At 38.3% G+C, this 25,164-nt stretch overlaps 1 protein-coding gene across 1 annotated transcript; it reads left to right on the forward strand.

Moving 5' to 3' along the window:
* The first annotated feature begins 3,549 nt into the window (after positions 1 to 3,549).
* On the forward strand, positions 3,550 to 22,511 carry LOC128214915 (trafficking protein particle complex subunit 5-like). Its single transcript, XM_052921630.1, has 7 exons — positions 3,550 to 3,651; positions 12,254 to 12,342; positions 12,878 to 13,004; positions 19,882 to 19,939; positions 20,332 to 20,391; positions 21,290 to 21,354; positions 21,947 to 22,511. The coding sequence occupies exons 1-7, from the start codon at positions 3,586 to 3,588 to the stop codon at positions 22,043 to 22,045; spliced, it is 564 nt and encodes a 187-aa protein (XP_052777590.1). The 5' UTR covers positions 3,550 to 3,585; the 3' UTR covers positions 22,046 to 22,511.
* The last annotated feature ends 2,653 nt before the right edge of the window (positions 22,512 to 25,164 follow it).

Below are 25,164 nucleotides of genomic sequence, written 5' to 3' on the forward strand. Positions count from 1 at the left end.
AATTCCATCAACATCGATCATTGAATGACCAATCACCATTGTTTCCAGAAAGAGCACCTTTTCACTTCTTTCAAACCTCTGTAAGATTCTAGTTTACCATACGTTGTTGTTTTTTCACCATAAACTGTCTGCCCCATTAAACCATTGCCCTATATTTCACGTGCAGCGTCGAGCTCTCCAGAACGTTTTTAATTTGCCGTTCTTATGATCTGATACGTCACAGACAGCTAAGTTAATCCAGGACCTGCTGTACGCACAGTCAGCTCTATATAAAACAGCTCTTAGAATTCTAAATATTCATCGGAATACTTCAGTTTTAATTTATGATCTGACGTCAAAACACCAATAAGTAATTTGTTAATGAACATTAAGTGTGAAGAAATTTATTATTTTATAGAATGGTTCACATATCCAGTTTAAGTTCAACTAGTTAATCATCTTTCCTGTCTAGATGGAGAGTAAATTCCGAACACATATTTTGGCATTTGTGCACTTTATATAACTATTGTTCTTAATAATAATCTTTGTTACAAAACCACAAAACCGAGCCGATCGAGCCGTGAATGAATCACTTTCACAAGACAATTTAGAAACTCTCATCTGTGAAAGGATTTTCTCCCAAGTAATTCGTTTGTCCAGTTGAAGATTTGGAGTGACGTGCTCGTTTAGAGCTTACTCTTTTGTTTCTTATAGCACGGTTCGGAAAATCCGTTATGCAGCCCAGCGGTATCCGCTTGGTCCGGAGCGGTGTTCGGCGGACCCCCGGCGCTCACCTCACGGCTCATTAACACCGCCTCGATGTTAGCTGCACGGTCCGGAGGGGAGCCGAGTTTAAGTTGCCGATTTTTAAAGCCCGTTAGTATGATTAAGACTTTGCAAAGTATGCAGATTTGTGAATGTTTAATGCTGTAAAAGTTTTTAAAAGTGTACCACCTTGTCAAACATTTGATCACACAGCTGGTTGAAGTTCAAACGAGACTTGTTCACTAGTTTGTTTGGTTAAAAAATACTATTTTCTCACTCGCTGAAGTGAAGTCTTAGAACAAATTCTTCTCAATGTTACAAAGACAGAGAAAGTTGTTGACTCTCAAAGAAACATTTAAGTCAGAATTCAAACAGAGCTCACAGTGTTTCCCATCAAACACTCAGTGAGCTCCAAAGTTTGAATAATGTCTGGCATTTTGTATTGAAATTCACTTGTAACGATGACGTTTTGGTAGTAATTTCATTAAAGTTAAAAGCCATGTCTAGTGGTTTGCTAATGTTCGTTTATTTGACTTTATACAGCCCATTGTGTATTGTGTGAGCTAAACATCATATAATTACCACGTACGAACAAAGTAAACTTCACCCGCAATACATCTTAAATTATGCAGAACATTAAAGGCATAGCTTGTTTAATTGAAACCCAATATGTCTAAATTTGATTGAACCTAAATGACCACAAAAAGGTTAAGTATTAACATTCTTGACATAGTTAACGTAGAGGGAAATACAGATCATAGTAAGAGTTTACCGGAAATATTAAACAAGTACATGCGCATATATTATATATAAGAAAACGACCAAGTTAATGCAGAAAATGCAAGGGAACGATTTTTTATTGAGTCTTTTTTTAATTCATGCGTTTATATAGGGTATATATGTACACTGAGTTTCTCTGTCGAAAAGTGTTAATAGTAACGCATGCGTTAATATCACAACCAATCAGAAGGGCAGTTTAGGACACTACTTGTGCTCCAGATATGTTCAAGTTCCTAAATAATACAGTATTGGGTATTTCTTATTTTATGAAGTCGCATTGTACATATGGGGAATAATCGGAATGAATTCTGGTAATGCTTTATTTATAAGGGAAAGTGCAAAGAACATGTCAATGTGGTAAAAATGGCACAATGCGAAGTCTAATGGGAATTTTGTCACGCCGTTTATTTTTCATCTCCGAATTCAATATCACATAATACAATTGGAATTCCATTTATATTAATATCTGTATCGCCCATTCATCGATTTTAAAACGTTCTCACACCAAAATTATGTATACATGTGTATGCATTGTCTCTGTACAAATCAGCAGCGTTTCACACGTCGTAGACAGCCTAACTGCATATCAGCAGAAATCTACTTACGGTTGTATTGTAGAACATAGCGCATGAGAAGCATGTAATTAATGGACCATTAGCGCGTGTGGCGCGCGTATAACACGTGGCAACAGTGGTCAGGCCATGTGGCGTTCTTGTTCCTTGGTCTGACAGGAGCACGAGAATTAAGCTAAATATCGCATTTCTGTTTATTTTTGTATTTAAAGTACGAATTCTTCAAGTCTGCCACATGGATTCCGCAGTTGGTCTGTATATATCGATTTGATATGAATAGTGGAAAATTGCCCGTTTTTTCCACTCAAAACGTTCATAATTTTATGACATGTCATTATGAGGCAAACATATTTGACACTGGACTTTATGGAATTTTTGTGCGACTACCAAAGTTATCTGATTTTCAATCACAATACCACATCTAAGACATAGTTTTGAGCAGTTTCCTTCATTAGAAAGAGAATGTACTTCATGAAAATCAGTACAACTGTCTACTTGTTCGTTTTGATTCATAACAGAGACCCAAGGAAAGAACCCAAACTGTATAAACACTATGCAAAATATCGTGCACACAGTCAAAACTTGACTGTTTTACCAGGTTATTCTCTCTAAGTGTTCCATTAATCGTTTTAAATAACACTTTACATACTTTTATAAGCCACTAGTGCTTTACATTGCTGCTCATCTTTATCTCTTTTATGTAACCTATTATAATTATAACAGTTGTATTTAGCATGCTCAACCCAATACATGCATTTATCCTACATCTATTGTTTTCTAAAAGTACATTCTCCTTTTCATTTGTTATATTTTCGTCAGATATGTCTTCAATAACATGTGCTTTGCGCTGTCTTTATGTATTGTATTTGGCAATCTGCTTTTGCAACAATTTTATTTGTATTTTTGGATTTTAGTTAAAGCACGGGCCTTTAGTTTAAAGGTTTATAGGTCCATGGTTAAAGCTACTTTCTTAAATATTAAATTCAGATATAAGCACATCGTCTGAATGATCATGTAAGCATATTTTAAATAAACCAAGGATATTATTGTATTTCTTAACTATTTTTTCTAATACTATTTAACTTTGATCTTATTTGAATGCATTTATTATCTTCCAGGTTCTGTGTTTCATCATTGGTATGTTATTTGATTTGCATTTGTTGTCGGAAAATAGCTCTACGAGCTAGTGTTTTAATTTATGTATATCCGATATGAAATACATTTTCATGTTTCTTGTATCTGTCTTGTATGTACCTGGTATGCTTAAAATTACAAAAAAATACACGACATTTCATGGGGTTATTATAGTTAATTTGAACCCTTTGGTTTAAACTTCAAGCCTCATTACAGTCCCTTTCTCTGGACCGTAAATATTGATTAGGGGAGTTAACTGCGTATAAAAAATGCCATAAATTAGTGAAATATAGCCGCTTTGCTGTTTCTATATATAAAATGTGGCACTTCAGAATTTGTAAACTTCCGGTTCAAAATGTCAAGTTTGCAAGGCAAAAAAAGCAGCAATTTAGACAAGCCATTAAGTAAAGGAAAGGCCGAGGTACGATTTCCGACTTTGGTACTTTTAAAGTGTCCCCCGTCATATAAGTTAATGTGCAATAGTAGGCGAGTAGCTCTCCGACACTTCTTCAGTGTTGATTTTTGTATTTTCCTGAACCTTTGAACAAAAAAAATATCTCAAATTTCTATTTTTTGTACAAAGCGATCATTCTTTATTATATTCTAACCAAATAACAATACACTTTAAGATGACATTTTAAGATGGTTTGAATCCTATCTTTCAGATAGAAAGCAACTACCGTAATTCACCTAAGAGTTCGGACACCTTAAATTAATTATTTTTTTCGCTGTCCGAATACATAGAAAATTATCATTTTTACATTTTATTTACATGTTTGTTTAACCTGCCCTTTTTCTTCATGTTTGCATTGTACCACTTATTAATTTATCCGTAGTAATCAATGGTCATAAACTTATTTATTACGCATTTATAAGTGTAAATCCTTCATCAAGTTAATTAAAACACCATTTTATACATGCATTGAACTGAATAAACACATTCTATCGGCTTCAGATCAAAGAGTCACACTGTGTGACGTCACATAACTTACAGTTATACCCACGAGGATCTCGTGGAATGCATGGACATTGCCATGCAGGATTAATGTATAACTAACTGTACGATTATTGATTTTTACAGTCTATTAGTGAGGTACAAGTTTGAAAGTTTATTGGCAGATCGTTTTACAAACATGTCATCTCTATGTTTTCTTAATTCCTTGATTGCCCTTGTTGTTTCTTTAATCCTCCAATAAATATATCACACTTCCTTTTCAACAGGCAATAAATCGTTTAGGATGGGTAGTAACTAATTAACTTGTCACAGTGGTGTATACGGTTAGGTAATCTAGCCAGGCATTGTAAAGATAAAAATCAATAATCTTCGTCTGTGAAACTCAGTAAACTGTGAAAGTTATGATTGATGTCCTTTGGGTGTCCGAAAATTAGGTACGTAAAATAAATTATTTTGGAAAATAATTATGGGTGTCCGAATATTTAGAGTGTCCGAACTCTTAGGTGAATTACGGTAGTTGATGTCTCCAGTACACATGCTACTACTTTTACTTTTACATGTGGAGTTCCTCAGGGTACCATACTAGGCCCTCTTTTATTTTTGATTTATGTTAACGATATGTCAGCCGTGGTTAAAAACAAGCTCTTGTTATATGCTGATGATTCTGGCATACCTGTTTCAGGTAAATGTAAGTTTTCTGTGAAAACGTCATTGAAAGATGACCTGCATCTTGTCAGTCAATGGTTGGTTGATAATAAGTTGTCACTTCATTTAGGCAAAACTGAGTCAATCTTATTTGGGACTAAACATAAAATAAGGTCAAACTCAACACTTGATATTACATGTAATGGTACCACTATTGAACCAACTTCTGCTGTTAAATATCTTGGCGCCACTATTGATCAGACCCTATCTTTTGATTCTATGGCTCGTTCCATATTGAAAAAGGCTAATGCAAGATTAAAATATCTATATCGAAAGAAAGGTTACCTTACAAAACACACAAAGAAACTCCTTGTCATGGCCTTAATTCAATGCCATTTTGATTATGCCTGTTCTATGTGGTATCATGGTCTGACCAAGTTACTTAAAACCAAGCTCCAAACCACACAAAATAAACTTATGAGGTTTGTTTTGGATCTTGATGCAAGGTCTCACATTGGCCCAGAACACTTTAAATTACTCAACTGGTTACCTGTCAAAAACGTGTAGACCAGATTATTTTGGGTCATGTCTTTAGAATAAAAAATGGCATAGCCCTGGTATATATGGGAGATAATTTTATCTCCCAAGATACTGTACACACACACATAGGACAAGGTTATGCCAGAAAGGGGCATATGCTGTTCCAGAGGTCAAAGGTTTTGGGTTAAAGTCCTTCTTTTCTGGCATTTCCTTATGGAACAAGTTGCCATCTTGTATCGCACAGACTAAGAAATTACCTGTTTTTAAATTGCTAGTAAAGAATCTTTTTTTAGATAATTTGGCATAATTAGTTATGCTATTAAAAAGCTTTTTTTCATTTATTTATCCAAATATTTTCAGTAAAGGAACTATTTTAACTTAACCTCGCATTTTATAAGTACTGCATACTGTCATATTCATACTTTAATGTGATAGTTATATATAACTTTCTCAACTATAACTTTATGTTACTAAATAATGTAAAGTGACTGTGATACAACTACGGCAATATTTATTTTAATGCATAAAGACGAACTTTTAATATATTTGTGCAATTTCGATTACAGCTATATTATTACTGAAATATGCAATGCCTCCCTATGCCATGCCACCAAAACAAAGGACCACAATGGAAATAAGAATTTTCTCTTTTTTGTGTCATCCTTGGTTCGGTGTGCCTGTCATGGCTATTGATAATATCATGTATGTATAATGTTATTTACTATACATGTTTTTATGCCCCCGAAGGTGGGCATATTAAAATCGCACCGTCGGTCCGTCCGTTCGTCCGTCCGGCTCTGTAACTTTCCCTTGTATGGACAGATTTTAAAATAACTTGCCACATGTGTTCCACATACCAAGACGACGTGTGGCGTGCAAGACTCGTGTCCCTACCTCAAAGGTCAAGGTCACACTTAGGGTTTATTCACAATGGAGTGCTGCATATAAGGACATAGAGTATAGGTTGTCGTGTCCGGGCTGTAACTTTCTCTTGTATGGACAGATTTTAAAATAACTTGCCACTTGTGTACCACATACCAAGACGACGTGTCGCGTGCAAGACCCGTGTCCCTACCTCAAAGGTCAAGGTCACACTTAGTGTTTATTCACAATGGAGTGCTGCATATAAGGACATAGAGTACAGGTTGTCGTGTCCGGGCTGTAACTTTCCCTTGTATGGACAGATTTTAAAATAACTTGCCACATGTGTTCCACATACCAAGACAACGTGTCGCGTGCAAGACCCGTGTCCCTACCTCAAAGGTCAAGGTCACACTTAGTGTTTATTCACAATGGAGTGCTGCATATAAGGACATAGAGTATAGGTTGTCGTGTCCGGGCTGTAACTTTCTCTTGTATGGACAGATTTTAAAATAACTTGCCACATGTGATCCACATACCAAGACGACGTGTCGCCTGCAAGACCTGTGTCCCTACCTCAAAGGTCAAGGTCACACTTAGTGTTTATTTACAATGGAGTGCTGCATATCAGGACATAGAGTATAGGTTGTCGTGTCCGGGCTGTGTTACTTTCCCTTGTATGGACAGATTTTAAAATAACTTGCCACATGTGTTCCACATACCAAGACGACGTGTCGCCTGCAAGACCCGTGTCCCTACCTCAAAGGTCAAGGTCACACTTAGTGTTTATTCACAATGGAGTGCTGCATATAAGGACATAGAGTATAGGTTGTCGTGTCCGGGCTGTAACTTTCTCTTGTATGGACAGATTTTAAAATAACTTGCCACATGTGTTCCACATACCAAGACGACGTGTCGTGTGCAAGACCCGTGTCCCTGCCTCAAAGGTCAAGGTCACACATAGTGTTTATTCACAATGGAGTGCTGCATATAAGGACATAGAGTATAGGTTGTCGTGTCCGGGCTGTAACTTTCCCTTGTATGGACAGATTTTAAAATAACTTGCCACATGTGTTCCACATACCAAGACGACGTGTCGTGTGCAAGACCCGTGTCCCTGCCTCAAAGGTCAAGATCACACAGTGTTTATTCACAATGGAGTGCTGCATATAAGGACATAGAGTATAGGTTGTCGTGTCCGGGCTGTAACTTTCCCTTGTATGGACAGATTTAAAAAAAACTTGACACATGTGTTCCACATACCAAGACGACGTGTCGCGTGCAAGACCCATGTCCCTACCTCTAAGGTGAAAGATACACTAAGTGTTTATTCACAAGGGAATTCTGAATATAAGGACATAACAGTGTAGGTTGTCAAGTATGGGTGGTATTTCTTTATGTTCAGAGGCAATTTAAAATAACTTGCCATATGTATTTGACACGTAAAGGCAAGATAAACTTTTCATGTACTGACCTTGTTCGTAGGTCAATGTCACATTCGAGGGCATTCGTCACATACTGTGACAGCTCTTGTTTATTTTAAATGTCCATGTATGTGCATTCCTTACTGAAATAAATCTATCTATCTATCTACACTAACTGGATTTGGAAAACTCTACTTTACATATATATTGGCCTATTCTAGAAAATGTGTACTGAACGGTTCCTTTTTTTAATAAATTAAATCAATATTTTACTGTTGGACTGTTAGATAACCACTTCTATATGCAGGGATGATAAAATTCCGGATTAATCCGGAATTCCGGATTTAAGGCCTCACGGATCGATTTTGAGATTAATGTAAATCCGTTGAGTTTTTTCTAGGGGGGAGGGGTACAGGGAGCGAATCGAGCTCAGTTCGAACAATATGGGTACGAAAGGTGAGTTTTCCGGAAGCGTAAAGCCGGAAATTAACGAACCTATTTACGTCTTGGCAATCGAGCTATATGATTGGTTAAGATAGCATCCGGTGATTACGGAAATTACCGATGGGACTAGAAGACAGTATCCGGATGGTCGTATCCGGATATGACAGACGACGAAGACGAATAAACGGGTATTGGAAAATTGGAAAAAAACGACCACCACCAACTTCTAAAAACATCGATTCGTCGATTTTAAGGGTATATTTGCCATTTATTTTTAAGAGAAATTCCCAAAACGTTTCTTTTTAAGTTAATAGAAAGTGATCAAACTGATAATGAATTTTGCGCATGTAGCATTATTTCGGACATCCCGATTCGGATTGTGTCATAACTATCGATTTTTATTTTACAAATTTTATTTGGCCGATTGAAGTTTACGCTGTAAACCGTTTCTTTATTATTCTCATAATGTTTGAAGCTTTGTTCTCAATAAGAAGTGGCTGTTGACCATAATGGGAGGTTCAAATGAAAATTGGTTTGGTTCAAATTTAAACAAAAAAATGAATAAATATTTTGTAGTAGTAATACATATTACGTAGAGGCAGTCATTTTATTTTCTATTTGAGACAGTTCAACAAAACTTCTAGAGGACCCAGTTTGAGTGAGATTTAAATTCTATAGTTGTGAGTGTATTTCCAGTTATGTTGATGGTTACAAAAGTCAGGGATGAACAGACACCTCAGCCAGTGCATCCAGTTATTCCTGTCAATGACTGACAATTCAATCCAGAGGCCATGATACTTGGATTTATGGCTGAACATGCTCCCTGGCACCACAGTAGTGTGTCTTACTTAACACACTTGCCAAAGATACAAAAGCTCTCAGCGAATTAAAACTTCAAAGGTGTACAGCATCATACAAGATGACTTACGGAGTGGCTAGCCATTTCAATGATGAACATGTGGAGGAGTTAATGGATCTCGGTTTTGTTTCAACTAAGACAAGTCAACAAACACAATGAGAAAACTGTTGCAGCTATTTTTCTGCTATAGAGAAAAAAATAGTGTTGAGACATTTGAATCTTAAAAATCACTAGGGCTGATTCTGAATCAATTTTCATAGAATTTGAAAGCCTGTTTGAGAGACTTGAACTGCCGTGGGACAATCTAGTTTGTGTTCTACTGGACTCATGTAACACCATGAGGGGAAATAATCTGGCTTAGGGACCAGAATACGTCAAAGTCCACCATGTCCACAACGGCTACGCTGCCAAAGCATTTAAGTCCCGTTTGGATATTACTTGGAATAATATATATATAATAATTAATAACACTATATTCTCATCAAATGTGCAGAAAATGGAATAAATACTCTTTTTATGATACATAAAAATTGAATAATTAACACTTTTACAATAAACATTTGCAAGCATGATAATCGATATGTTGTTCATTATTATAAATCAAACATCCCACAGTGTAGACTGTTCATACACAGGCATTTGATCATAGCCAGTTGAGTTTTATGGGAAGTGGACAACTGAACCAAAATGTCAGGTACATGTCTAATGCCTGTGACTTCAGGTAAAAAAAGTAAATTTAACTTTGTTTAAAGACAAAGGTGTTAAACTTCACTGCTAAGATTCCTGATAATTGTTCTGATTGTGGATGTATCGTGTTGTACATAATTATATCTACCAAACCGAAAGATGTACTCCTTGAACACTATTCTAAGGCAAAAAAGGGTATTAGAATCCCTGAAATACGGAAAGCTTCGCCCCCCTTGTCCCCCCACCAGGGCTTTGCCCTGGACCCATCGGGACCTTCAGCGGCCCCCTGAACCCCACGCAGACATTTTCAGGATTGGCAACTTGGCTCTGTTATCATCCCTGTATATGAGAAATACGCATATTTGATATCACGATTAATGTGAGACTGAGAGTTACTTTATAAATAGGTCACATTAGGTGACTGTCTTGTCCAGGTAAGATCCCTTTTGCCTTGAAATTTAAGTATTCCTTGAATAACGCAAAAAATACTTAATATTTGCGAACAAAATTTCACAGTGAAGTTAAGTAATGTATGCTTATTTTAAGATAAATTCCCATGCCAAACATTCCCATTAAAATCCACTGAAACAACAATGAACTGTACCAATAATAAGCCCACTTCAAAAAAGTGTTGTTGTTTTCAATATCTAAAAACTGTTCTTGACTAACAACAAACTATTTAATTTCTTCCCATATTCTATAAATCTGAACATCTTGCTCTGTTTAAACAAGTATCAATTTTTTAACCAAAAAAACTTATTTCAAAAGACAGATGTCAGGCACGACAAACACAGATCGAATGAAAATTTAGCACGGAAATATTTGCAGCAAAACTCAAAAGATGAGGTAACCAAACAGAATTGATACAATATTAGTTACTACCTGAAGTGACTAGTTGTAAACTTTGACATATTCGAGGTGAATAATTATACATTTTATAGTTAACATAAAACAATTTTGAAGCCACTTTTGAACACAAACTTTCTTTGTATGGGGAACAATACTAATTGAATTAAACACAGGATTTACAGGTTGGGCAAATTATTTGAACGGGTGGAAAAGTGGTACCTAACAAGTAAAGGCTTTAAAGTGGGTATTGAAAAATAAACAAAATAATCACTGCTTGATGCAGTTCTCTGTGTTGTTACTATTTGCTTTGTCAGGCAAACGCCACAACATTATCATATAAATTATGTGTACTAGAGGTAAAAACATGTCGGAAACTTGATGTTATACTTGATGGGGAATGTAGATATTATATATGATTAGTCTGGCAAACATGTATATGGTTTATGAGTTAACAGAATGTTCAGTTTGAGGACTGTCTGTCTATACATACAGAATGTTCAGTTTGAGGACTGTCTGTCTATACATACAGAATGTTCAGTTTGAGGACTGTCTGTCTATACATACAGAATGTTATGCAAGCCGACATTCATTCATCTGTACAATATTACAATGAGAAATATGTTCATCGGCGCATATATTCATTCATAGAAAATTCAAAGATGATGAGTCATGCCTCGTATTTTTAGGCTATAGCATTTAATATATAGATAGATAGATAATTCTTTTAACAGGGGAGCCTTAGTATGCACTGTCATGGTCAGTTAATGAACACTTTTGATTTTGGGGTTAAAAGGTCACAATGACCTGTACTAGAATTATGGGAGTTTCCTATTAATAGCTTTATCAACTTACTGTAGAGTCTTAACACTTGGTATGTACATTGGTAGTTGTAGATGACCGCTTTTGATTTTGGGATCAAATATCAAGATGACTATCGCTATGGAAAATATATGCACTTCTGACAGTTGACACATTCTATTCAAAATTTTATAACCTGCAACCAAAAGCCCAGTAAACTGACAAAACAGGAACTGTGTATAGTACACTGTTTACACAGGGTTTCCACTAACAATATATAAACCGGTTATAAACGCATATTACACAAAACACATTTAATGAGAGCATTTCCGGCCCATTTTTTCACAATTGCAATTGTTCACTCAGTGAGTGACAGTCATGTTGTTTTGACCCAGTTAACCAATTTGTCCTTGTATTATTATACCCATCATTAGTGCACACTCAAATACATACTGCAAAATGCAGGAGACCTTATCATAGGGGCAGGGTCAGTGGTAATGGCACTCCCATATAGCCATACTAACACATAGCAATTACGAAAAAGGCAAACAATTATCCAGGTTTATTAATCCAGGTATATTTATATTATTGTTGATTATTATGACCTTGCCAAATCTTGTTCAAACTGAACAATTTTGGGATTAACTTGGAGAGTTACTATCATTTTTTTAAGAAAATGTACAGCTTACCAAAGTTTAACACCATTTTAAACATATCTTATGTCTTAGCAGATGACATGCAAAAGGATATTTTCAAAGAATGAAATATTCTCTCTTATTCTCTGACAACACCTCAAACATGGCAAATGAATCTAACACCATTTCCACAGTAATCCATCTCGTCAAACCTACTACACACTTCTAAATATTAATAAGCTAGATTTTACAATATAAATGTTCTTGCTTTTATTTCTGTTACATAACTCTGTTTTTAAACGATGATGGTTCATTTTATTTTTCAGATAAATGTGGCCACATTTGCCCTGCTGTTTTCTGAAATAGTCCAGTATTGTCAGAATAGAGTTTATACAGTTCCTGAACTTCAAAACAAGTAAGCTTAACCAAACTTAAAAAATTTAGTTAACCACGTTGACTAAGTTTGAATGTGGTAAGCTAATTATATTGTTGATCATAGCATATTTTTTGTAAAAAAAACACGAGTGAAGTAAAGCAGTGTAGTTCTGCATTCAACAGATAAACACGCACAGAATGTTTATGACTTGATGTGAATTGCAATTGTACTTAAGTTGTCATAACATGAGAAACCTACATATTATAGAATGTTAAATGAAACTAAATGCACTCTCCATACTCAACAATCAAATTAGCATTTATGAGTATTATCTGATTGAGAAATTTCTTATTTAAATGCAGTATTTTAAATCGTAACATGGTACATTCATGAAGTACCTTTACAATGAACTCTAGATTTATACTTTATTGTTACCAATCTTTAAGGGATCATTCAAATAATAAATCATCTTAGTGCAAGAACTCAATATCTGCTTCTATTTATATATGCAGTTATTGAGTTATTGCACTAGGGTGACACAATATAAAATTTGGTTTTCATTGTCTGTTTTCAGATTGTCAGATCTAGGACAGCATGTTGGATCTCACCTCCTGGACATCATGTTTGTCAGGGACAGGGGGTTCAAACGGGAAACAAAGCACCTTAATATGTTGCTGTTTATCAAAGGAACATTTTGGAGGGTAAGGCAGACTGTGATAACCATATGACATACTGGGCATTATGAAGGGCTGTCATACTGGGCATTACGAAGGGCTGCCATACTGGGCATTATAAAGGGCTGACATACTGGGCATTATGAAGGGCTGCCATACTGGGCATTATAAAGGGCTGACATACTGGGCATTATGAAGGGCTGCCATACTGGGCATTATAAAGGGCTGACATACTGGGCATTATGAAGGGCTGTTATACTGGGCATTATAAAGGGCTGCCATACTGGGCATTATAAAGGGCTGACATACTGGGCATTATGAAGGGCTGTCATACTGGGCATTATGAAGGGCTGCCATACTGGGCATTATAAAGGGCTGACATACTGGGCATTATGAAGGGCTGCCATACTGGGCATTATAAAGGGCTGACATACTGGGCATTATGAAGGGCTGTTATACTGGGCATTATGAAGGGCTGCCATACTGGGCATTATGAAGGGCTGACATACTGGGCATTATGAAGGGCTGCCATACTGGGCATTATGAAGGGCTGCCATACTGGGCATTATAAAGGGCTGACATACTGGGCATTATGAAGGGCTGTTATACTGGGCATATAAAGGGCTGCCATACTGGGCATTATAAAGGGCTGACATACTGGGTATTATGAAGGGCTGCTATACTGGGCATTATAAAGGGCTGCCATACTGGGCATTATGAAGGGCTGCCATACTGGGCAATATGAAGGGCTGTTATACTGGGCATTATGAAGGGCTGCCATACTGGGCATTATGAAGGGCTGCCATACTGGGCAATATGAAGGGCTGCTATACTGGGCATTATGAAGGGCTGCCATACTGGGCATTATGAAGGGCTGTTATACTGGGCATTATGAAGGGCTGCCATACTGGGCATTATGAAGGGCTGTTATACTGGGCATTATGAAGGGCTGTTATACTGGGTATTATGAAGGGCTGCCATACTGGGCATTATGAAGGGTTGCCATACTGGGCATTATGAAGGGCTACCATACTGGGCATTATGAAGGGCTGCCATACTGGGCATTATGAAGGGCTGCCATACTGGGCATTATGAAGGGCTGCTATACTGGGCATTGTAAAGAGCTGCCATACTGGGCATTGTGAAGGGCTGCCATACTGGGCATTGTGAAGGGCTGTCATACTGGGCATTATGAAGGGCTGCCATACTGGGCATTATGAAGGGCTGCCATACTGGGCATTATGAAGGGCTGTCATACTGGGCATTATGAAGGGCTGCCATACTGGGCATTATGAAGGGCTGTCATACTGGGCATTATGAAGGGCTGCCATACTGGGCATTATGAAGGGCTGTTATACTGGGTATTATGAAGGGCTGTTATACTGGGTATTATGAAGGGCTGCTATACTGGGCATTATGAAGGGCTGCCATACTGGGCATTATGAAGGGCTGCCAAACTGGGCATTGTGAAGGGCTGCCATACTGGGCATTATGAAGGGCTGTCATACTGGGCATTATGAAGGGCTGCCATACTGGGCATTATGAAGGGCTGCCATACTGGGCATTGTGGAGGGCTGCCATACTGGGCATTATGAAGGGCTGCTATACTGGGCATTATGAAGGGCTGCCATACTGGGCATTGTGAAGGGCTGCCATACTGGGCATTATGAAGGGCTGCCATACTGGGCATTGTGAAGGGCTGCCATACTGGGCATTATGAAGGGCTGCCATACTGGGCATTATGAAGGGCTGCCAAACTGGGCATTGTAAAGGGCTGTCATACTGGGCATTATGAAGGGCTGTTATACTGGGCATTATGAAGGGCTGTCATACTGGGCATTATGAAGGGCTGTTATACTGGACATTACGAAGGGCTGCCATACTGGGTATTATGAAGGGCTGTTATACTGGGCATTATGAAGGGCTGTCATACTGGGCATTATGAAGGGCTGTTATACTGGGCATTATGAAGGGCTGTCATACTGGGCATTATGAAGGGCTGTTATATTGGGCATTATGAAGGGCTGCCATACTGGGCATTATGAAGGGCTGCTATACTGGGCATTATGAAGGGCTGTTATACTGGGCATTATGAAGGGCTGTTATATTGGGCATTATGAAGGGCTGCCATACTGGGCATTATGAAGGGCTGTTATACTGGGTATTATGAAGGGCTGCCATACTGGGCATTATGAAGGGCTGTTATATTGGGCATTATGAAGGGCTGCCATACTGGGTATTATGAAGGCCTGTTATACTGGTCATTATGAAGGGCTGTTATACTGGGTATTATGAAGGGCTGCCATACTGGGTATTATGAAGGGCTGTTATATTGGGCATATGAAGGGCTGCCATACTGGGCATTATGAAGGGCTGCCATACTGGGCATTATGAAGGGCTGCCGTACTGGGTATTATGAAGGGCTGTTATATTGGGCATTATGAAGGGCTGCCATACTGAACATTATGAAGGGCTGCCATACTGGGCATTATGAAGGGCTGCCATACTGGGCATAATGAAGGGCTGTTATATTGGGTATTATGGAGGGCTGTCATACTGAACATTATGAAGGGCTGCCATACTGGGCATTATGAAGGGCTGCCATACTGGGCATTATAAAGGGCTGCTATACTTGGCATTGTAAAGGGCTGCCATACTGGGCATTGTGAAGGGCTGCCATACTGGGCATTGTGAAGGGCTGTCATACTGGGCATTATGAAGGGCTGCCATACTGGGCATTATGAAGGGCTGCCATACTGGGCATTATGAAGGGCTGTCATACTGGGCATTATGAAGGGCTGCCATACTGGGCATTATGAAGGGCTGCCATACTGGGCATTGTGGAGGGCTGCCATACTGGGCATTATGAAGGGCTGCTATACTGGGCATTATGAAGGGCTGCCATACTGGGCATTGTGAAGGGCTGCCATACTGGGCATTATGAAGGGCTGCCATACTGGGCATTGTGAAGGGCTGCCATACTGGGCATTATGAAGGGCTGCCATACTGGGCATTATGAAGGGCTGCCAAACTGGGCATTGTGAAGGGCTGTCATACTGGGCATTATGAAGGGCTGCCATACTGGACATTATGAAGGGCTGCCATACTGGGTATTATGAAGGGCTGTTATACTGGGCATTATGAAGGGCTGTCATACTGGGCATTATGAAGGGCTGTTATACTGGGCATTATGAAGGGCTGTCATACTGGGCATTATGAAGGGCTACTATACTGGGCATTATGAAGGGCTGTTATACTGGGTATTATGAAGGGCTGTTATACTGGGCATTATGAAGGGCTGTTATACTGGGCATTATGAAGGGCTGTCATACTGGGCATTATGAAGGGATGTTATACTGGGCATTATGAAGGGCTGTTATATTGGGCATTATGAAGGGCTGTTATATTGGGCATTATGAAAGGCTGCCATACTGGGTATTATGAAGGGCTGCCATACTGGGCATTATGAAGGGCTGTTATAATGGGCATTATGAAGGGCTGTTATATTGGGCATTATGAAGGGCTGTTATACTGGGTATTATGAAGGGCTGTTATATTGGGTATTATGAAGGGCTGTTATATTGGGCATTATGAAGGGCTGCCATACTGGGCATTATGAAGGGCTGTTATATTGGGCATTATGAAGGGCTGTTATATTGGGTATTATGAAGGGCTGTTATACTGGGTATTATGAAGGGCTGTTATATTGGGCATTATGAAGGGCTGTTATATTGGGCATTATGAAGGGCTGCCATACTGGGCATTATGAAGGGCTGTTATACTGGGCATTATGAAGGGCTGTTATACTGGGCATTATGAAGGGCTGTTATATTGGGCATTATGAAGGGCTGCCATACTGGGCATAATGAAGGGCTGTTATACTGGGTATTATGAAGGGCTGCCATACTGGGCATTATGAAGGGCTGTTATATTGGGCATTATGAAGGGCTGCCATACTGGGCATTATGAAGGGCTGTCATACTGGGCATTATGAAGGGCTGCCATACTGGGCATTATGAAGGGCTGCCATACTGGGCATTGTGGAGGGCTGCCATACTGGGCATTATGAAGGGCTGCTATACTGGGCATTATGAAGGGCTGCCATACTGGGCATTATGAAGGGCTGCCATACTGGGCATTATGAAGGGCTGTTATACTGGTCATTATGAAGGGCTGTTATACTGGGTATTATGAAGGGCTGTTATACTGGGTATTATGAAGGGCTGTTATATTGGGCATTATGAAGGGCTGCCATACTGGGCATTGTGAAGGGCTGTTATACTGGGCATTATGAAGGGCTGTTATATTGGGCATTATGAAGGGCTGCCATACTGGGCATTATGAAGGGCTGTTATACTGGGTATTATGAAGGGCTGCCATACTGGGCATTATGAAGGGCTGTTATATTGGGCATTATGAAGGGCTGCCATACTGGGCATTATGAAGGGCTGTCATACTGGGCATTATGAAGGGCTGCCATACTGGGCATTATGAAGGGCTGCCATACTGGGCATTGTGGAGGGCTGCCATACTGGGCATTATGAAGGGCTGCTATACTGGGCATTATGAAGGGCTGCCATACTGGGCATTATGAAGGGCTGCCATACTGGGCATTATGAAGGGCTGTTATACTGGTCATTATGAAGGGCTGTTATACTGGGTATTATGAAGGGCTGTTATACTGGGTATTATGAAGGGCTGTTATACTGGGTATTATGAAGGGCTGTTATACTGGGTATTATGAAGGGCTGCCATACTGGGCATTATGAAGGGCTGTTATACTGGTCATTATGAAGGGCTGTTATACTGGGTATTATGAAGGGCTGCCGTACTGGGTATTATGAAGGGCTGTTATATTGGGCATATGAAGGGCTGCCATACTGGGCATTATGAAGGGCTGCCATACAGGGCATTATGAAGGGCTGCCGTACTGGGTATTATGAAGGGCTGTTATATTGGGCATTATGAAGGGCTGCCATACTGGGTATTATGGAGGGCTGTCATACTGAACATTATGAAGGGCTGCCATACTTGGCATTATGAAGGGCTGTTATACTGGGTTTTATGAAGGGCTGCGTACTGGGCATTATGAAGGGCTGCTATTCTGGGCATTATGAAGGGCTGCCATACTGGGTATTATGAAGGGCTGCTATACTGGGTATTATGAAGGGCTGCTATACTGGGCATTATGAAGGGCTGTCATACTGGGCATTATGAAGGGCTGCCATACTGGGTATTATGAAGGGCTGCTATACTGGGCATTATGAAGGGCTGCTATACTGGGCATTATGAAGGGCTGCCATACTGGGTATTATGAAGGGCTGCTATACTGGGTATTATGAAGGACTGCTATACTGGGCATTATGAAGGACTGCCATACTGGGCATTATGAAGGGCTGCTATACTGGGCATTATGAAGGGCTGCCATACTGGGTATTATGAAGGGCTGCTATATTGGGTATTATGAAGGGCTGCCATACTGGACATTATGAAGGGCTGCTATACTGGGCATTATGAAGGGCTGCCATACTGGGTATTATGAAGGGCTGCCATACTGGGTATTATGAAGGGCTGCTATACTGGGTATTATGAAGGACTGCTATACTGGGTATTATGTAGGGCTGCCATACTGGGCATTATGAAGGGCTGCTATACTGGGTATTATGAAGGGCTGCTATACTGGGCATTATGAAGGGCTGCTATACTGGGCATTATGAAGGGCTGCTATACTGGGCATTATGAAGGGCTGCTATACTGGGCATTATGAAGGGCTGCTATACTGGGTATTATGAAGGGCTGCTATACTGGGCATTATGAAGGGCTGCTATACTGGGCATTATGAAGGGCTGCTATACTGGGTATTATGAAGGGCTGCTATACTGGGCATTGTGAAGGGCTGCCATACTGGGCATTATGAAGGGCTGCCATACTGGGCATTATAAAGGGCTGTCATACTGGGCAATATGAAGGGCTGCCATACTGGGCATTATGAAGGGCTGTTATACTGGGCAATATGAAGGGCCGCCATACTGGGCATTATGAAGGGCTGTTATACTGGGCAATATGAAGGTCCATACCTCAAAGACTAGAATCACCATGGGGGTGTGTTAGCAAATCCATGTCCGGGCCACAACTTGGTCACTAATAAAGTCATTTTCAAATAACTTTATACAAAGCATCATTACATTAAAAGGATGCGTCGCGCGCAATTTCCAGGTCCATACCTCAAAGACTAGAATCACAATGGGGGGGGCGTTAGCAATTCTGTGTCCGGGCCACATCTTTGTTACTAATAAAGTGATTTTCAAATAACTTTATACAAATCATCACTACATTAAAAGGATGTGTCACATGGAATTTCCAGGTCCATACCTCAAAGTCTAGAATCACCATGGGGGGGGGGGACGTTAGCAATTCCATGTCCAGGCCGTTACTCAAAGACTAGAATCACCATGGGGGGGCGTTAGCAATTCTGTGTCCGGGCCACATCTTTGTAACTCGTCCGTTAGCAATTCCGTGTCCGGGCCATAACTTGGTAACTAATAAAGCGATTTTCAAATAACTTTATACAAATATCACTACATTAAAAGGATGTGTCGCGCGCAATTTCCAGGTCCAAACCTCAAAGACTAGAATCACCATGGGGGGCTTTAGCAATTCTGTGTCCGGGCCACATTTTTGTTACTCGTCCGTTAGCAATTCTGTGTCCGGGCCATAACTTGGTAACTAATAAAGCGATTTTCAAATAACTTTATACAAATCATCACTACATTAAAAGGACCTCAAGCCGAATCTTCTTCGGGCGTATAATGCTCCGTTTCGCGGTGCTCTTGTTATTTTTGTAATAACAAAACAGACCTTGTTTAGCAGATCTGTGAGTTTTACACTGTATTTTGTATTTCAGACATTATTTGGCAAGGATGCTGACAAACTTGAACAAGCAAACGAAGATGTAAGAACTTGTATCCTTTAATCTGAGTGCAAGGATTCTTATCTTATTTTTTTCTTTAATCTGAGTATTCTTTAGTCTGACAACTAGGATGCTTTAATCTGAAAAGGAATCTTTGATCAGAAAAGAGTTTATTAAGTTTAATCTGACAAGAAATCTTTATCCTGACACCAATTGTCTTTATATCTGACAACACAACTCTTGAAAATATTTTAATCTAATACAAAGGATTGACTACCGTTAATTAGCAGTATTGAATTTTGTATTTTAATATTATTTTTGCAGAAGCCGACTTGTTTTCAGAACCAATGTCATTTACTCATATTCAAGTATAATTTACCTTTTTTGTTTTGGTCTTCCTATGTTTAATATAAATCGCTGTCATCATCCTTAACTACTGAATAGATTACATTATAGAAAAGGAGTCACTTGTCAACAAATTTATATCTGTTCCAAAAGATAGAGGTTGGTTTTGTTTTTATGTTTCCCTGTTTTTTTCCCGTCAATTTTAAATAGCATCAAATAGTGGATATTAGACGCCTTTTAAGGTTATGGTTGGGTAGTGGCACATAACAGCAGCCTGATTTAAATGATTATATAATAAGGCATTCCATTTCCCCCTTCTACAGATGTTTAAATATAGACAAGACCCCTATTTTTATTAAAGCTGCACTATCACAGATTTACCATTTTGACAACATTTTATATTATGTTTTGGAACAAGCCAATTTTTGCGAAAATCCATGGAAAGTTTCAAACCATTTATATAAGACTGCTGGCAAAACATTAGATCGCAGATTTTTATATTTAAGTTCAAGAATTGATGTTTTATACATTTTTCTTTAACGGTTAGTAATGGTTTAAGCCATTAAACATAAATTTTCGAACAGAAATATGAAATCTACGATCTGATTTTGTCAGCAATCTTATATCATTGGTTTGCAGATATTAACGCAAAACTTTGCCTTTTCCAAGACAAAAAAAAAAAAAAGTTGTATAAATGGTATATCTGTGAGAGTGCAGCTTTAAGGAGTAACCGTTTAATTAATGCAAAAAATGTTGACAACGATATGTTTGTCTATTTTTACATTTACAAACAATTTCCATGAAGCATACTTAATAGTGGCTTTCCTTTATTGATGCGACTTTGATGATTTTTAAACATCTAAATGTACTAAGTAGGGGACATTTCTGCAATTTTGGCCAAGATCTAGACAAAGATTCTTTTTTTCTTCTTCTTCATTTTTATTTTCCAATATTTCCTTATTACAGTAAGCATTTGTTTTTGTAAATGTCATGTTTATGATTTCATAGGATAGTTGACAAGGATATGCTTACCATGTACCATGGTTATATATTTTAGGCAGTCTGAACTGTGCTGCCTTTACAGCTGGTATCATTGAAGCAGTATTAAATGGAGCAAACTTTGTGAGTCAATGTTTTTTTCTCAGTTATAAATATGGCATAAAATACAAGCTTGTTTTGAATGTAGAAAGTAGGTTGCATCTTTTTCCTAAGGCCTAATATTTTATGTTTCTGGTAACCCAACAATCCCTCAGAAAAGCCGATGACCCTTGCCCCTAGTATTTTTTAAAAAAAGTACACCTTTAACCAATTTTTCTTAAGCATAAACTGTCATTATTTTTGACAAAATATAGCTCCATAACAACAGCAATATATGAGTGACATTTGCATTAAATAAAATCCCTACCTACCCTACCTACCTTTTAGTAATATTTGGGATGTGACCCTAAACAAACAGTTTTTAGACCTAATATAATTAATTTAATGAACATATAAATGGACACGATTATTTGTACATTCATGTTGAGTGCTATTTCTTAGATAAAACCAAACTTCATGAACATATTTTTAGCATGGGGACAAAAAGCCTACGGGTGATGTAACTGAAAAACACCTCTAAGGCCATTTGTCTGAAAGGTGTGCTTGTAAGTGGTCATGTCCTAGTGAACACCATAGTTTCCATTGTCCTACTAATTTGCAATGTTTGCCATTTCAGCCGGCCAAGGTTACAGCCCACTATCACAAGGGGACTACTTTCATGATCAAATTTGATGAATCTGTGATTGCCAGAGATAAACCAGTGGAAGGAAAATAAATGAGGAGCTTTTGTACCCACAAGTGCAATTGCTGAAGTTGAAAACTTCTTGAGACACACAAACTATTTCTTATTGTTTCAACATATTTGGATTTCAAGTACAAGATTGTGTAACATGAAACAATTTTTCACAAATATTCAGTAATACTGTATTAAAAGTTGTGGAACGGACAATTCATGTGAATATTATTGTTCAGATATAAATGTATAATATATAACTTGCTTATGTTTTAAAGGAACTTGACTATTTTTGTTTACTAGCATAAGTATTTTGAAAAATAATTTGAAAGCCACATTATTAGCATATGCCTGTTCAAAGTGACCTACTTGTTTTATTGAAAAATACTGGACAATGTACATGAAACATTAAATAGAGGCAATAATTGTATTTATACATATATCACTGTAATTGTGTCTTGGAAATCAGGAAAAATAAACAGCACACATATCTGTGTATAGAAACCTTGAGGGTAAACTATGATATATCATTTACTGTACACATTTTGATTAGCTGGGTATAGCTCATTTCTTTCGATGGTATCTGTCATTACTTTTTAGCTGGGCTGAGCTTTTCCCAATGACCACCGTCTGGTGTACGGCCGTCAACAATTGTCCAAATGACAACTCCTCCTTATTCAACTGGCTAATTTAAATGAAACTTAATCGGCATGTTCCTGGATGGTGCCTTTCTAAAATTGTTCAAAGATATTTATTCCATGCAAAATTCTGGCTGCCATGGCAACCAAAAGGAAAAACAAAAATCATCAGGCCTCGTGCTTAGATGTTTGATGTGTTACATTTTCTAGTGGTCCTTTACGGAGTATGTTCAAATTATGAACGTGGGCTAAAACTGGCTCGACTCCAGGGGTCACAAGTTTCTTACATACTTATACCTGGAAATTTCTTGTCTTAAACCATAAGGCACAGACCCTTGGTATTTTGCATGTAACATCATACAGTGGTCATCCACCAAATGTGTAAAAAGTATGCCCTTTGTTTCCTTTAGATTTTTTTCAGGGAAATTTTTGAAAATCTATGGTCTCCAACACCATGGCTCAGACCGTTGGTATTGGTACCTAGGGTTCAAACAATTCCCCTGAGGTCAAAGCTAGCCCCACCCCTTTTGACCTACTTCTTATTTTTGAGGCTACAGCAACAGAATTTGGACCAATATTTTCCTAGTAAATAAATAAACAAGCACTGAAAACAACAGAGATCATTGATATAACTAAAATTGCTTGATGAAAGAAACTAAAAGATACACAATATGAAAATTTAGTTGAACTGTCATTAATAACTATTATATTAAAGTAACCGTATTCATTGAGAAACTATGGCAGTGTCCGTCGTTTATATTGATGACGTGATAATCTAGTCCTTAAACCTAAAATGCCAACAGTCGAAGCACTGTAAAAAGAAGCCTTTAAGATTTCAGGTTCTTCGAATTGTTTGAAGAAAGTAGACCAGCAATTTAACTCCAGTAAAGAACAGGAGATAGTGGCGTAGACTGCGCCATGTTTCATTGAAATTTGCTACAGGTAAATAAATAAATAAAGTGACCTTGGTTAGTTACCTTGGTTAGTTACCTTGGTTTTAAGATGTAAATCAAATTCTTATGTGTTGTAGCATTTGTGACGTCATATACCACGTGGTGTACGCACACGGTAAATGGGTATACATGTTCATCAATTTGCGTGTTTATTGTGATGGATGGCTTAAGTAGGTGTAGGCAGAACTGTGGTTTATAATATGTGTAAGACACTGATTGTCAACACAGGGATCACAGGTTCGATCCCCCGCCTCACCACTAACAATATATAAGACTGTGCTATACGCTGGTGCATATTAAAGAGAAAGGGTGGTTTAAACCATTCTGTTTGATGACTGCCAGGAGGTGTATTTAAAGAAGTTATTTAGCTCTGTTTTGAAATCATTCCATTTTCGTGATTATATTTTTTCACTGGAAAATCATTTAGTATAAATATCGAATGATAAAAAGCTCCCAATACATCTTGAATTTTCGAATATTTTATGTACATCTAGGATTCTATCCTCAGTTATGTCTTTCAATAAACTGTTATAGCACATTGTATAGCGCATGCTATATATTGCGAGACGTACGTTCATTTGTAAACCCATTACATATTACGGTAAGGGTCTAGGTAATATTTAAGAAAAAGAGGTATTCCGGAATAAGTTTAATAAACTTATTTCCTGGTACTGTACTCAGTTAGTATACCAGGTATTTAGACTGCAGTTTGGGCCAGTCGAGCTTTCCGAATCGAGCGATTTTGTCCCTAGGTTAATCCCTTTGTCTGAATTATAAAAAATGTATTCTTGTTCGCAATGATGCACAAAGTAAACAAATATTACACTTTTGCTTGTATATCTTTATTGTATATATTAAGTTTCATGCAACTCTTATAGAGTCGAGCTTTCCGAATCGAGCGATTCGGTCCTCAACACCTACCTACCTATCTATCTTGTCTATATGTACAATCGGCATTATTCAAAATTGAATAGTATTTTGTGTTACATTTGCTACTCCAATATTTACAGAAACAGGTCGGAGAACTTTGAACATCCTCCTTCCCATAAACCGAATAATATAGGTTTAAATGGGGAATTGGAGGCGTTGAGTGGGGGACAATTATCAATGTATTCCTTGAAATTGTTGGCACATTAGCAATTTTTTTAAAATGAAAGTCAGGAAAACGGTGTATAATGGGAGGGTGGGGGTGGGGGACCGGGGATGACATCCTTGAAATTGGCGATTACAAGTTCGGCGCTCTATCACATCGACTATGTCAACAAAAATGCATCGATACAAATGCGCATTTGCGAGTCACCTATATTTATAACCGTACATCGAAATCCACCATCATAAGATTGAAATACTATTTTTAACATTTGACGAATTAATGTATCAACCCTAGCGCTGTTAGAACTGCGGTGGTCAACAACCTTATTGGCGGGGGGGGGGGGGGGGGGGGGGGCAAACTAATTATTGCGTGGATGCGTTGAACTATAAATTATATCGATTTCTACACAGTAAATAAAAATCTAAGCCTTACGCTATAAATTTTATAAATATTTTACGTTGGAATAAAAATTCATGA

This window comes from Mya arenaria, chromosome 13 (genome assembly GCF_026914265.1).
Source record: "Mya arenaria isolate MELC-2E11 chromosome 13, ASM2691426v1".
NCBI classification, from domain to species: Eukaryota; Metazoa; Mollusca; class Bivalvia; order Myida; family Myidae; genus Mya; species Mya arenaria.